General features: G+C 43.8%; 1 protein-coding gene across 2 annotated transcripts in view; it reads left to right on the top strand.

Moving 5' to 3' along the window:
• Positions 1–8,813, top strand: part of IYD (iodotyrosine deiodinase) — a 30,748-nt gene extending 21,935 nt beyond the window's left edge. For both annotated transcript variants that reach the window (XM_070461686.1, XM_020888226.2), the window contains 2 exons: positions 2,821–2,977; positions 5,441–8,813. In XM_070461686.1, the coding sequence (XP_070317787.1) occupies positions 2,821–2,977; positions 5,441–5,623 (340 nt within the window). In that variant the 3' untranslated portion in view covers positions 5,624–8,813. The remainder of the gene's footprint in view (positions 1–2,820; positions 2,978–5,440) is intronic.
• Positions 8,814–15,608: the final 6,795 nt, after the last annotated feature.

Raw genomic sequence — 15,608 nt, 5'->3', positions numbered from 1 at the left:
TTAGACCTGCTCCTTTCATTTCTTTGGCCCCAGCGGACATTTGTTTTTTCCTGAGATACTATTTAAACCGTATCAAAATGGATGTCTATTGGCAATGTAACTTATAGTTGTGTTCTGGAATAAGTGCAGGGTATTAATAATAAATACATAAATCTTACAGCACATTTATGAGAAAACACAGACAGGTAAAGTCCAGTTGAGCCCGTCCCTCTTAGAGAGACATTTTGCTCTTGTGTGTATGCAGTACCTACAACACACTGCCAGCCCCGTCTCTCCCCAGTGAAGGCAGAATCGGCTGCTCTCTTGTCTCTATGCCCAAAGCACTTTATACACACCTTCCATGCATCTGAAATAGCCATTACCACACAGGATTTTGGGCTTCCCTGGTAGCTCAGCTGGTAAAGACTCCGCCTGCAATACAGGAAACCCTGGTTCGATTCCTGGGTTGGGAAGATCCCCTGGAGAAGGGATAGACTACCCATTCCAGTATTCTTGGGCTTCCTCGGTGGCTCAGCTGGTAAAGAATCCACCTGCAATGCAGGGAGACCTGGGCTTGATCCCTGGGTTGGGAAGATCCCCTGGAGGAGGGCATGATAACCCACTCCAGCATTTTTGCCTGGAGAATCCTCATGGGCAGAGGAACCTGGTGGACTACAGTCCCTGGGGTCACAGAGTCGGACACGACTGAGTGACTAAGCACAGCACACAGTACTTCAATTGCTGGCTTGCTTTTCTTCTCATTTTCATTTCCATATTTTGGAAACCTCTGTTGTACACCAAGATACTCATGAGAGTCCAATGAGCATTATGGACTTTCTCTGCAGACAATATGTACATACAGATATGTTCATAAAAAATCTAGGGCCCAGCCTTGTATCACTTAGCACAGTGCTAATGTATAGTAGGTAACTGAATAAATGTTTGCTAAATTGCAAATGAACACTCACCTCACTCACCTCCTGATATCCAATTTAGGTCAGTTCTCAAACTCAGGGCTGTCATTAAAGCCTATAATATACAATCTGGTCCAACTTACCTGTCAAGCTTTGTTCTCCTGCTGCTGGCACGAGGCCCTCTGCCCCAGGCAGAAGGTGTTACTTGTCCTTTCTTAACAGGCGTCGGCATGTGGCAATCTGTATTAGTTCTAATACAATGTCATAATACATTCCTGTAAAATTGAACAAACCAAAATACTAGCCATCAATGTATGCCCTGGCAGATAAGTACGAAAATGGTAAAAAATTACTACCCTGGCTCCAAAAATAGTAAATTGCTTATTCTTCACCTTATATTTAAAAATTGTTTTTAATTATTCACTGTAAGATAAAATATAGTTGTGATAATAACAATAGTCATTGCAAGCATGGCACCATGTCCTGGGTACCATTCTAAACACTTGATTTATTTGCACTGATTTTACCACCACAAAACCTTTTGAGGTGAGTACATTTTACACATAAGGAAGATGAGCTGTGAGAAAGGGAGAGACTTACCTAACATGGCAAAGCTAGTTGACTCCAGAGTGTTCTGGTAAACTAGTAACATTCTCCCTCCTTCTAAAGAGGAAAAGCATTGATCCTAGTCAAACGTGAGTAAGCTGGTTGAAGTACGGTGAAGTAGCTTTGAACAAGTAACCTACAGTACTTAAGTAGGGTAAAAGAAACCATAGAAAAATATACATGATATACATGTGAGTTTAGTGTATTTTAAACAAGGAAGTATTATACTTCCTAGGTTAAAAATGAAATCAATGATTACTGTCTCTTGTTTACTGATGACATTATATACCCTAAGGGAAAATTCTAATATATAGCGTTGAATGAGAGTCTTTCCTTTGAATGCCCATGCTAGAATGAAGATTTGCCAAAATATATGGGCAGGGTAATGAAAGACATGCTCTTAGCTGGAAAACAAAAAGGGAAACTCAGCATTTATACCTCCCATAAGTTATGTCCCTCTCCCACAAAGGTTTCCTTCCTTCTCTCCATAACTGGGCTAAGAGGATCACCATCTGGAGACTCGCTTCAGCCTCACTGTCACATTTTCTGTCTCCCTTTGCACCCCTGTATCATATCTGTCAGCTCCAGCCTTCACAGCTCCCCAGATTCTCCTGGGCCATGGCCATCATCTCCTCTCTGGTCTCCCCGGAGCTGGTCCACACCAACCTGGCTCTTTCTGAAACAGATCTGATCATGTGATGCTTCTGCTCAGAAATGTGGTAACTTTTCCTGCCCTGCTAAACAAAACCCTGTGCAAAATCTGTATGAAAACTGCCAGCCCTCCAACACACGCTCCACCTCTCACACCATCCTCCAGCCTATCAGACTTCTGAAATCCCTGGCTGGCCAAGGATTCTCCTTCCGACTCTGCCCTTTGCTCATCTCTTCACTAGGGTGCCTCCTCAATGCTCCTTTTCCACTTGGCCTTCAGCATCCCTCCTCAAGAGAAACCTTGGATACAATCTGACAATCTTCTTTTTTAAAATTAGCATTTCATTTTTGAGCTCCTAAGGCATTTGGCTTATTTTTCTTTCATAAAACTTACCAAGTTTTTATTTTACTTAATGTGACTTATTACCCTCTGGGTTATAGGATCCATCTTTGTGTCTTTTCAGTCTTGCCATATGACTTTTTATGAATATCTGTTTATTGGCTTTGGCTAGAAAAAGATAAATATGACAAAAGAATAATCCTGGTCTTTTTCAATTTTAACATAAAAGACAAGTAAATGTTTTTATTTTTCATGTCAGTAAGGTGGTAAGAGGGGAACAAAAGAACCATTAACAGAAAATATTCTTCTGAATCTTTTTCTCTCCTTCAGGACCAATTGGATTAAAGAATACTTGGACACTGCCCCTGTTTTGATTCTCATTTTCAAGCAAGTCCACGGATTTGCTGCAAATGGCAAGAAAAAGATTCACTACTATAATGAGATCAGCGTTTCCATCGCTTGTGGCATCCTCCTAGCTGCCCTACAGGTATGCCGCTCTCCCTCTCTGTCCAAGAGAGAGAAGTGATATGTAGGGCCGACTGTGGTTTTATTTGTAAATTTCAGCTGAGTTTCTAGTTCAGGGGCTAGTACAGTTTCATCTAAAGTTGAATTCCTAAGGCAAGTTACTCTGATGTATAAACTACCTCTGGAAAGCTGGACTGGTGAGGATGATGGTTCAAACAATCCGGAATCCTTCCTGGAAGTTTACTTACAACATCAGTTAAGGGTCAAAAGAATGGTCACTGTGTTTGCCTTCTTTTGTAAGGACATGAAACTTTAAGGGTTTTGGTAAACACACATGAGAAGCTTCGGAACTTGAAAGTTGCAGGGCTTGGCTTCTCAGTTGTGTTCACTGTTGTCTGAGTCAGTGGGATGATTAAAAAGCCATAAGGGGGACTCTATTGTGGAGCTCCTATCCCGAGAAGTAGTTTATATATTGCATTAGAAACATGTCCATGACAAAAAACAAAAAGAAGAAGGAACATGTCCATGTGCTTAAAAAAAAAAATCCATCTATATAGTAGCTACAGTAACACTAAGCATGAAATTGAGCAGGAATTGAGGTCTGCCTTTCACAAGATTCAAGTCATTCATACACCAGATATTTTATGAGCTCCTTCTATGTGGCAGATTCCAGAAGGCACCAGGAATAGTTGCCTCCTGTGTGAACAGTATACTCTAGTGGGGACTGCAGTCCTGGGAAGGGGTGGAGAGATGGTAAACAAGTGAAATAAACAAAGCAAACAGTATTATTAGAGCGAATGAGCCAGCTTTCAAGGGATCAAGGGACAGTCGACGGCAAAAACCTATGTGCTTCTTCATTATCTCAAAGGAAAACGTGCTTGCTGAAAGCCTGCAAAATAGTCACTGTGGCATAAAAGAGGCGAAAAAAAAAAAACCATAAAAAATAAAACATTAAAAAAAAACATAAAAAACACTAGATGACTTGAAAAATGGTTACAAAGGAGCTGGCGTCCGGTCTCCTTCCTGATTCTGAAACAGATAAATAAAAGAGGTGCTGTACAAACGTCACGAAGGTCAGACCGCAGGGCACCGCCGTTATCCTACACAGGGTCCCGGAAGAAGCAGTTTCGCCTTGTGCCGCTGCCTTCAAGCTTCGGCTTCTGCGCGTTTGGCTAGGCAAACCTCTCCACTTTAGCGTGGAGTTTGCTGCCCTCTAGCGTTCTGTAAAGTGTAATGAGTGTGGGTTTTGTGATGAGTCGTTTTGTGAGAGAGGAAGGAATCTTCTGGGAGCCCGCCTGGACAGATTTCAGGGACTGTAGATATGCTTGACTCCCAAAGACAATTCCAGAACTTCCTTCTGGCCCAGGCTTCCCATTGACCATCTAACGCGAAAATCAGGGGGAGGATAGAGAGAGCCAGCTGGAAAAGTGGCTTGAAGCGACACGTGATTTTTATAGAATGTTTATTATTCAAGGGGATTGGGCAGAGGTTGGTGGGATATGTCCTCTACCTCTTAACGTAGCTCTTGGCCACTGGGTCCTCCATCGCTGGACGTCAAGTATTCTCAGCTGGGGTGATGCTTTGCTTCCACTGGTTGGTTGTACAATCACAGGAACTGGTTTTTGTCATTCCATTTCTTTGGTGTGAATCAGTTCAGTCGCTCAGTCGTGTCTGACTCTTTGAGACCCAACGGACTGCAGCAAGCCAGCCTTCCCTATCAATCACCAATTCCCGGAGTTTACTCAAACTCATGCCTATTGCGAGTCAGTGATGCCATCCAACCATCTCATCCTCTGTCGTCCCCTTCGCCTCCTGCCTTCAATATTTCCCAACATCAGGGTCTTTTCCAATGAGTCGACTCTTCTAATCAGATGGCCAAAGTATTGGGGTTTCAACTTCAGCATCAGTCCTTCCAATGAATATTCAGGACTGATTTCCTTTAGGATTGACATGCTTGATCTCCTTGCAGATCAAGGGACTCTCAAAAGTCTTCTCCAACACCACAGTTCAAAAGCATCAATTCTTTGGCTCTCAGCTTTCTTTACAGTCCAACTCTCATATCCATATATGACTACTGGAAAAAACAGAGCTTTGACTAGACAGACCTTTGTTGGCAAAGTAATGTCTCTGCTTTTCAATATGCTGTCTAGGTATGCTGACATATAATATGGTGTCTGGGTATGATTAGATACCTCAAATTTCTTTCCATGAAACAACCATTCCCATTTTTTAAGCACCAGTGAAGAATAAGACTGGTAGTTTCTTCTCTGAGAAGCTTCACACTGTGTGGTTCAGAGATGGAGTCTGGGGAGGTCAAGGAGGGTAGGAAAGATTCAAGACACCATTGCCCAAGTTGGTAGCTTCTTTTCTGCCCAACTATGGGACAAACAGTCTTACGGGGACTAGAACGTGCCCATGCTACAGGTAGAGCTGGGGTTTTGCCTGCTGACTTTTAAGTGTTTTTTCTTTTTCTCTCCTGTTGTAGAATGCCGGACTGGTGACTGTCACCACCACGCCTCTCAACTGTGGCCCCCGTCTGAGAGTGCTTCTGAACCGCCCCACCAATGAAAAACTCCTGATGCTGCTCCCTGTGGGGTACCCCAGCGAAGACGCCACGGTGCCCAACCTCACACGGAAAACTCTGGATCAGATCATGGTGACTGTGTAGGCAGGACAAAGGCAGGCAGACGCTGGAAGATGCCCTGCTCCCCTCTCCGGTTCCTCTTTCCCTGGGCATTCCGTCTCCCTGCACTCCACCCTGCAGGGGTGGCCACTATGTGAGTCAAGAAGCCTTTCCATTTTCTCCAGCACTTTGAGTCTGAGAGGCCTGGTTCCGATAGTGTGATTAGCTGAACATACAGAATAAGGGATGAACAGGTATGTTCCCTTCCATTCCTTATTCACTTTGGAAATGCATTAAATGTTTATTAAGAATATGCCCTGGTTTTTAAGTATTTCTAAATTGTTCCAGAAAAATAATGGGGGATTTTTTTTCTCCTTTGCTCTTTAAAAATTCATAGAGGAAAGAGTTATCAGAAAATTTAGTGTAGTCCCAAGAGTTCAGCTGTGTGATGATTTCTGAATTTAAATTTAGATTGATCAAATCTTTCTGGTGCTTTCTGGTGGCTTTTAAGCAGGGATTATTTTTAAGAGGAAATTTTTCTGAGCTTCATGGATACTCTGCTAGTTTTCAGTAAGTAGCCTTCAAAATATTTAAAACCTCACAAGCACAGAACAGAACAGTGCATGCTTGTGCAGGTGAGTTGAACTGGCCACCATCTGGGATATAAATGGTTAGTCGCACTGTCCAGCCCAGTGTGTGTTGGAGCTGGCTCGCACCAGCTCGTGGAAGCTGATGGTTAAATATTCATGAATTTTTCATGCCAGTTATTAAACCATTTGTAGCTTGAAATTGCCGATGGTGGGAGTACACCACGGCAAGTGGCAGACACACAAATTAGGACTTGCTTTCTTTTTCTTTAAGAGCACTGTTTTCCAGACACTAACAATGTCCCTCGTCTTTTCCACTCTCCTCCATGAAACGCACTTATCCTTTTTCTCCAGATGGCAGTCACACTGTTTGGAACCCATGGGGCCACAAGCTGCTGGTGGGGGGACACTGCCAGCTCCAGCCCTTCACCCGTCACTTCTGTCTCCCTTCCAGGGGTGCGGCTCACAATGGCACAGGAGTAGCTCAGATAATTGCTCATCAAGCAACTGTACTCAGACTTCTGCCTCATGTCACTTTGTATGTGAGTCACACAGTGCATTGATAGGATCATCTCCAGTGTCACTGATAAGAGTCAGGGCTGGTGACAAATCTGAATCATAGAAAAGGAAGACTTTTTTCCCCTTTAAAATATAGAGGGAATTCCCTGGCAGTCCAGTGGTTAGGGCTCCATGCTTTCACTGCTGAGGGTGTGGATTCAATCCCTGGTCTGGAAACTAAGATCCTGCAAGCTTTGTGGCTTGGCCAAGAGAAAAAAAGAAAGAAAACTTAAAAAAAAAAAAAGACACACACACACACACACACAGAATTAGGTATTATGAGAACCTGTGCTTTTGACCTTTGAAATCCTTTGAAGTAGCCAGATGTCTCTTTTAGAATGCCCCAAATCTTCCATCTAAATCTTTTTTTTCTCTAGACGTTCTTTTCCCCAAGTCTACACATTTTACTAAATCCTTCCCTTCCTATATTTTGTTTCTATTCTTTTTCAGCCAATTATTAGTACTGTGATAGGTGTTTGTCCTGAACTCTTCACTGTAAACGAACATTGTTTTAACTGCATTGCGGCTTTATTAGACCTAATCACAGTACTTCCAGTAGTTTTTAAAAGGACAAAAGATACTCTTGAGTCCCAATGGGAGAACAATAAACACTTTGGTATCACAATGCAAAGAAACTGAAGTTGTATCTATGAGCTTGTGTTTCTTCTGTTTTGAAGCTGTTTGAACCCAGGGGGTTCTTTACTAGTTTCAGTGCATCCTGCTGAAGAGGTGAGGGAAAAGGGGAAACTTGCCTCCCGGATGTAGGGTGGAAAAGGAATCCACGCCAGGGGTGGGGGTCTGGGTTCAGTTGTTCAAGTGCAAAGTCTCTTGAGAGGAAAGGAGAAGTCCAGTCACATGAGTTAGAGCTCCTGAGCAAAGAGTTGATTTGGTTGCCTTCTAATCATGCCATCCAGAAACACAGCTCTGATCTGTCACGGATGCTGAACTGAGTTGCCAAGGTGCAGCTCTGGGAGCTGCTCCAGCTAGCTTTCTCTTTGGAGGATAGGATTATTCATAATTCTTCATCTGGATAGCCCAGCATAGACAGGCCTGGATTCAAGTTCCCCTTCAACTTCTCCCCAGCTGGGTGGCCATGGGGAACTGGATCTTTCTCAGCCTCATTTTCTTCATCTGTGAAATGAGGAGAAGTGTAGTGCTTACCTAGGACTATTTTGATCGAGTGTGATGATTCACATTATAGTTCCTGGCATAGGGTACGTGACACCTGGTGCTAGCTTTGACTGAGGGTTCTTGATATTACTTCCCTGGTGGCTCAGGCGGTAAAGCATCTGTTTACAATGTGGGAGACCTGGGTTAGATCCCTGGGTCAGGAAGATTCCCTGGAGAAGGAAATGGCAACCCACTCCAGTACTCTTGACTAGAAAATCCCATGGACGGAGGAGCTTGGTGCAGGCTACTGTCCATGGGGTCGCAAAGAGTTGGGCACAACTGAGCGACTTCACTTTCTTTCTTGGTATTATTTAGTTATGACTAACCTAAACAGCATATTAAAAAGCAGAGACATTACTTTGCCAACAAAGGTTGTCTAGTCAAGGCTATGGTTTTTCCAGTAGTCATGCATGGATGTGAGAGTTGGACTATAAAGAAAGCTGAGTGCAGAAGAATTGATGCTTTTGAACTGTGGTGTTGGAGAAGACTCTTGAGAGGCCCTTGGACTGCAAGGAGATCCGACCAGTCCATCCTAAAGGAGATCAGTTCTGAGTGTTCATTGGAAGGATTGATGTTGAAGCTGAAACTCCAATACCTTGGCCATCTGATGCAAAGAGCTGACTCATTTGAAAAGACCCTGATGCTGGGAAAGATTGAAGGCGAGAGGAGAAAGGGACGACAGAAGATGAGATGGTTGGATGGCATCACTGACTCAAAGGACATGAGTTTGAGTAAACTCCGGGAGTTGGTTATGGACAGGAAAGCCTGGCATGCTACAGTCCATGGGGTTGCAAAGAGTAGGACACGACTGAGTGACTGAACTGAACTGAACTTGATATTATTATGAATGTTATTACTGTTCTGATTAATACTATGTGCTATGCACATTTGACCATGAAAATTAAAACCATAAAATGACACCCTTCAAGAGTCTTGTCCTTAATGCATTAAATCATCTTAAAACATGAAAGAACTCTGTCTGCTGTCTCAGCTTGAGCCTGTTTTGAGGATGGAGGTTAATTTGACTATGTCTGATGGGTTCTGGGAGCCTCTGGATGGGACTTCGGAATCTCTTTAATAGTAAGATCTATAAACAGAGGTCTTTTTATCTTTGTTTGTTTAACTTTTAATTTTATATTGACATGTAGCCACTTAACAATGTTGTGATAGTTTCAAGTGCACAGCAAAGGGACTTAGCCATAGACACACATGTATCCATTCTCTCCCAAACTCCCTACTGCATCCAGCTGCCACATAACCTTGAGCAGAGTTTCCTGTGCTATATGTAAGACCCAGCTGGTTATCTGTTTTAAATATAGCAGTGTGTACATGTCCATCCCAAACTCCCTATCTTTCCCCACATTCTCCCCCACTACCCCAGAGATCTATCAACAGAGATCTATCTAATAGTAGGGAAAAGCATCCTTGGAAAACTTTTTTCAGGGAAGAGACAATGAAGACACATAGTAAGATACCACGATGACAATCAGTGTCAGAAAAAAGAAGCAAATCTAAATGTGGCGTAGACAGCTGCTCCCAAGTTATATATTGTCCCCACTTGTTAAAGAATCTGCTTGTAGTGTGAGAGACCCAGGTTTGATCGCTGGTTGAGAAGATTCCCCTGGAGAAGGGAATGGCAACTCACTCCAGTACTCGTGTCTGGAGAATCCCATGGGCAGAGGAGCCTGGAAGGCTACAGTCTATGGGGTCGAAAGAGTCAGACACAACGGAGCAATTAACACATTTGTTAATCATCTGAACATTTTGTCATAGACTCACCCTATGGAGACTTGCATTGCTTGCTCTTTTCTGTCGGCTGTGACTATTTTTTTCCTCTCACTTTCACCATTATAAATCCAACTGGCCTTTCTTGTTTCTTCTGTCCTCCCTGCTCCCTCTCCCCCATAAATTATTCTGATCCTTGTAATAAAGGCCTAACAATGACAGGTGAGGGGAGACCTTTCTTAGCCAGTTGGGGAGAGAGGAGGAGATGCTGCAGCCTCATATGTCAATATCACCATCGAGGCCACGTCCAAGAGTCAGTGGTGGCAACGGGCTCAATGGTTGAGCACAAGAGAGTTACTCAGCCTGGGTTTATTATATCCCTGCTCTGCCAGACATCTAAAGGGAAAAGTCCTTGGTAGTCTTAGGCTAATTGCTTAATCAAGGCTCGTATCTGATGTGTAAAATGGGGTGAGTCATACGTTACCTTGTGGGGTCTGGCATAGTCTCTGGTACACAGCATTTAAAAGTGATAGCGTCTTGATGTGAAGGTGATGGTTGACATCACTGTTGTCTTCAGGCAGCCCTACTTTGGGTTCCAGGTGAGCTAAGATTAGAGGGGTGGGTGAGGGACCCCTTCCTCTCAGATGAGAGGCCTGGCTGGGGTTCAGGTGGCAGCTGCAGGCCAGCTGAAGGTGGCCCAGGGTGTCAGCTACACTGGGTCAGAGAGCTTCCCAGCAGATGTCACCACTGGGAGCCTAAAACGCTTTTTTTCCCCTCTGTTGTAGTTAATGTTATCAATTCGATATGCAATTGGGTAATTACTCCTTACATGCATTTTTAACATTTTTAATTAAAAATTACAGTTGAGGAAGAGAAAATTGGAAGCGCTCACCCTAGAGATTACATACCAGGAGTGATTTCCTCACCCCCACAGCCCACTGGCTGGAACTAAGTCATGTGGCCCCATCAGAAAGCCAGGAAAAGTCACCCTCCTGTGTCCAGAAGGAGAGGGAACTGAGATGGGGCTACACAAGCATTAGAAGTCTTTTCTTCTCAAACAAGTAACTTAAGGCTTCAGAAATAAAATTGGATACAAAAAACGTGTGGAGAGAGAAAGGAAGGCTGAAGAAATGGACAAAATTAGAATTAGGATGGTGCAAGGCATAAAGATTCTCTTCTGAAAAGTAAACATTAAAATTGGTTGATACTTGTCTGATGCAGCTTTTAAATACAGCATAAATTTAGGCCAAGAAAGTTAATATAAATGTATTGAGAAGGAAACTCAAATTCCCTTCTTCCTAAACATTCCTCCCTCTGTCCACAAAATCAAAACTTCTGTCTCAGAAGTGGGCACCCCTGGTGGCTCAGATAGTAAAGAATCCACCTGCAATGCGGGAGATCTGGGTTCGATCCCTGGATTGGGAAGATCCCCTGGAGGAGCACATGGCAACCCAGTCCAGTATTCTTGCCTGGAGAATCCCCGTGGACAGAGGAGCCTGGTGGGCTGCTGTCCATGGGGTCGCAAAGAGTCAGACACGGCGGAGTGACTAAGCACATCTCAGAAGTGCTGAGGGAAAGTCCCTATTTTCATGTCACTTGCTCATCCCTATGAAGGAAGAAGGACTTCTCTGGTTAGTGAAATTAGGGGAAAAATGAGTTATTCTACATGTCCAAACCAAGCAAAGTTGTACTCCATTTTAAGCCAAATGTACAAGTTACAAGTGAGTATTCACCTTATAAAGATGATCCACCAGTGAATTTCTCTACCTGTTGGTGTTTTAAAGGTATTTGAACTAGCATAATAAAATAAAACAATTTTTTGTAAACATTTTTAAGAGTATCTATAACCCTAAAGAAAACAGTTATCAATGAATATTTTGCTTGAGGGACATGAGGAATATAACTGTTATTTTGCCAGATATAAACAGGGTGCTCACCTTAGAATTTCATGTTGTTGCTGTTCAGTCGCTAAGCTGTGTCCAACTCTTTGCAACCCCATGGATTCCAGCACACCAGTTTTCTCTGTCCTTCGTTGTCTCCCGGAGTTTGCTCAAACTCACGTCCATTGAGTCGGTGATACCATCCAACCATCTCATCCTCTGTTGCCGCCTTCTCCTGCCCCCAATCTTTCCCAGCATCAGGGTCTTTCCCAATGAGTCAGCTCTTCCCATCAGGTGGCCAAAGTATGAATTTCATGAAATGGGAACAATTGTAATGTTTCAAACCACACGGATCTATAAATAATGATAAGTCTAAAACAAATGTGACCCCAGCTCTGCTGTGGTGGCCTCACTTTCAGACACACACACACACACAAAAGACCAGACATTCAAAAAAGGAGGAACTTCTCTAACTTTTAGAGATAAATGAATGAAGAGAACAGGAGGTGGGGATGGTAAGGAGATCAGACCCCCTGGGCTGGAATGGACTGAAGGACTGATGCATCTGAGGTTGGACCTGATCAGCGCCCCCTTCAGGTGACTCAGATAACACCCAGGATGCACAGTCTGCAGGGATAACAGTGCCCCGGGTCAGACACCCTGTGGGTTAACTGGTAGTGCTGATGAAAAGTAAGATGCTATAATCTCATGTGGGGAGTTCCTGAAAAGTCACAAGGAAGAGGAATGGTTCATGTTATTCTTATGACTTTAGAATCATGGTGCAGAACCAAAAGTTCAGGATTCAATTCAAGACCAATAAAATGTCCTTAGAGCAATCTGGAAGTATGTTAGCAGTGTTTGCAGAGAGCCAAGCAAACCTAGAAGCCAATGATGTAATAGAGGAAGTCAGCTAACTAGGGTGGAGGTGGAGTTGACAACTTCTTTCTACTCTAATGATTAAGAATAAAGAATAATAACTAAGAGGTAACTGGAATGAAGCTTCTAAAATCAAACCCCTCTGAAGGTGTCCCCTGTTGTCATGGTAACCACAGAAAGGGTCAGGGGGCTGGCTCTCCTTCTAATTTTGGCTCCTCAGTGCCCTTGGCTTATCTGAGATTCCACCATATTGTGGTCATGAGTCCTTGATGAAGTAACTTTGACTCCCTTGAGGTCAAAAATCTGTTCCTTTGTTGAATAAATGACTTCCCAAGTCTGATAATGTTTAGAATCAATACAGAAATGATTAAATAAATCAAACCCATAATAATGATACTCTCAAACTTGCTTATGTTTCTTATTAAGTAATTACATTTTTTAAACCTATGATTCCAATTTAAAATGTGAAATTGATTTAGGCTTATAATTTTATGTTGAAAGGTGTAAGAAAGTTTACAGTGTAGCTCATTAACACTATTAAAATAGATTCATTATATGTATCAATTTAACTTATCAGGTTTAGAAGAGCTGTTTAAGTATATGAGAACATTTTGGCTTAATTGGTGATAAACTTGCCAGGTCAATTATATGAAGTGCTAAAACAGAAAATCAACTATGATTAAGTCTATAGAAGGAGTTTAAAATGTTTAAGAGATTATAATAAATGATTCTGGTAAATGAGACAGATGCTTTAAGGGAGTTTTATTTATTCAACTTGAGTTTTAATCAAGCATTAATCAAAGCCCTTCTTCCCAAAAGTAATTAGTTTTAAATTATTTAAATGCACTGTGCTGTGCTTAGTCACTTAGTTGTGTCTGATTCGTTGCAACCCCATGGACTGTCTGCCGGCTCCTCTGTCCATGGGGATTCTCCAGGCAAGAATATTGGACCAGATTGCTGTGCCTTCCTCCAGGGAATCTTTCCAACCCAAGTATCCAACCCAGGTCCCCACATTGCGGGTGGATTCCATCTGAGCCACCAGGGAAGCCCAAGAATACTGGGGTGGGGAGCCTATCCCTTCTCCAGGGGATCTTCCCCACCCAGGAATTGAACCAGACCACGAACTGAATCTCTTGTGAGCCGGCATTTAAATTCTTTTATGTTCATTCTTTCTCCTTGTGTAAATGTGAATTTCTTTAGGGTATATACATCATCAGAAAATTGCTGGGTCAAAAAGCATTCATATTTCAATTAGATATTTCAACTAAATTGTTCTCCCAAGGTTCCCCCGCCCCAGATTTTGAAAACTCACTTATTGAGCATCTCCCATTACAAGACTTGACTTCTAAGAGGTGCATGCTCCACCCTGTCTCTGCAGAGCAGTAGCTGAGACACGAATATTTGCTGAATGGCTGAAGATATGATGGCCCAAGGGGGTACAGTGACTTATCCGGGGTTACCGACTGTCTTGAGGACAGCGCTGGGATTCAAGCCCAGGCTGCTGTTTCCCTGAAGCCTGAGAGGAAGCAGTTATTGTAAACACAGTCCCTTGGGCTATGGGCCCAAAGTTCTATCCCCAGGAAGAAAGTCTGGAGTGAGTTCACACTGACAGCTCAAGGGCTGTCCTGCGTGGCTGAGCTGGTACAAGCCAAACACATGTGCCATTGGAGCTGGGGGGCACAGGTCTGAAGATTCTTCAGAAGGTGAGCCTTGATCCAAGAGTATAGGAACAGAGCTGCCAGGGACCGTGAGGCTATGCCGATGGGGGGGATCTTGGCCGAGGGGACAGAGAGGGGAGGGGGATAGGCCACTACACTGGCAGAGGGAATGCTGACCCAGCAGAGGCTCCCTTTGGAAGCCCTGAGATCACATCAGTCTTTAAAAGATGAAGAAGGAACACCTAGAGTTCTTCCCTCTAGCTCCCTGCAAGTCCTCGCAAGGCAGCCCTGGGGGCTGCTTCGGGCTGAGCCGCAGAGCCCTGGCGGATGGCTCAGACCCAGGCTCAGCCTTGGGAGCTGTTCGCTTGAGGTCTTAAAGTTTGTGTTTCTTCTGGCCTTTCTTCCTACTTGCATTTGCGTTTGGTTTTCATCCCGCACTGTCTTGGATCCAACCTGGAATGATACATCACTTAGCAAATGAGCCGACAGCAGGGCTACCAAAGGGATGGAAAGTAAAACCCCCAAAGTGGGGGTGAAGGGGAGCAATTGGAGAGAGGGAGTGATCATGGGCTGCGGGCAGAGAGGGGTGGGGATGTGAGTCACAGAGGCAGTAACAGGGTCTTCTCTTCCTTGAGAACAGCTCCACCAGACTGGGATACCTGGAGAGAGAGAGAAGTGAACTAGACTGAGCATTTGGCCAGAATACATGAAAGAGAACCAGCCCAAGAATCCAGCCTTGCAGTGTCCCACTGTCACTCAGATTCCTGCTTAGTCCTATTGGACCATTTTCTGTGCCCCCCAACTCCCCATGGTTACCCTTCCTGATCAGACCCAGATAACCTTTACGTATACTTCTCACAGCTTTATCTTCCATCCTTTAAGGCCCAACTTGCTGCCACTTTGCTGAAGAAGTCCCCCAGATTCTCCGATGAGACTTCCAGAGGCAAAGACCAAGGTCAGACCCTCTCCTTCGAGCACTGGTGGTGTCCCTTCCCAGGGCACTTGCCACCCTGGGAAGTGGTGGCTCTCTACCACCAAGCTCTCTACTAGACCCTCAGCTCTTAGAGAGCAGGAACCAAGCTTGGTGTCCCCTGGGCACCTAGCACGTGGCCTGGCCCATGGTAGGTGCTTGGTGATTATTGTCTGATTCGATTCACATTGTGGGGAAGCCCTGCAATTTGATGTTATCACTCGATGATTGGGAGACCTCACCAAAACCTTTTCTGCATTTTCATTGGGAAATTCTTGGGGGTAAAAAAAGGAAGGCCTGGGTCTGTCAGATTTGCTGGTGAGATAAACCAGTTACAACAAACCCCACGTAATTATGGGCAGAGTAGAGGTAAGTATTTGGAGAGGGGTTGGTGGGATGGGATTAAACTAAATGCTGTCTCTTCACTCTTTGGCACTCTGAGTTTATAATTTAATTTCTGGTCATAAACTGGAGCATTGGACTTACTAAACACCATGTTTAATAAATAGTTTTGGTCTGAAAAAGGAAGTGAAAAGTGAAAAAGGAAGTGAAAGCCCATTTTCTGCCCTTGGAAAGGGTGGATGCCACCCATGTAGCTGCCTTCCA

This window comes from Odocoileus virginianus, chromosome 34 (genome assembly GCF_023699985.2).
Source record: "Odocoileus virginianus isolate 20LAN1187 ecotype Illinois chromosome 34, Ovbor_1.2, whole genome shotgun sequence".
NCBI lineage: Eukaryota > Metazoa > Chordata > Mammalia > Artiodactyla > Cervidae > Odocoileus > Odocoileus virginianus.
This window is presented reverse-complemented; position numbering and strand designations above follow the sequence as displayed.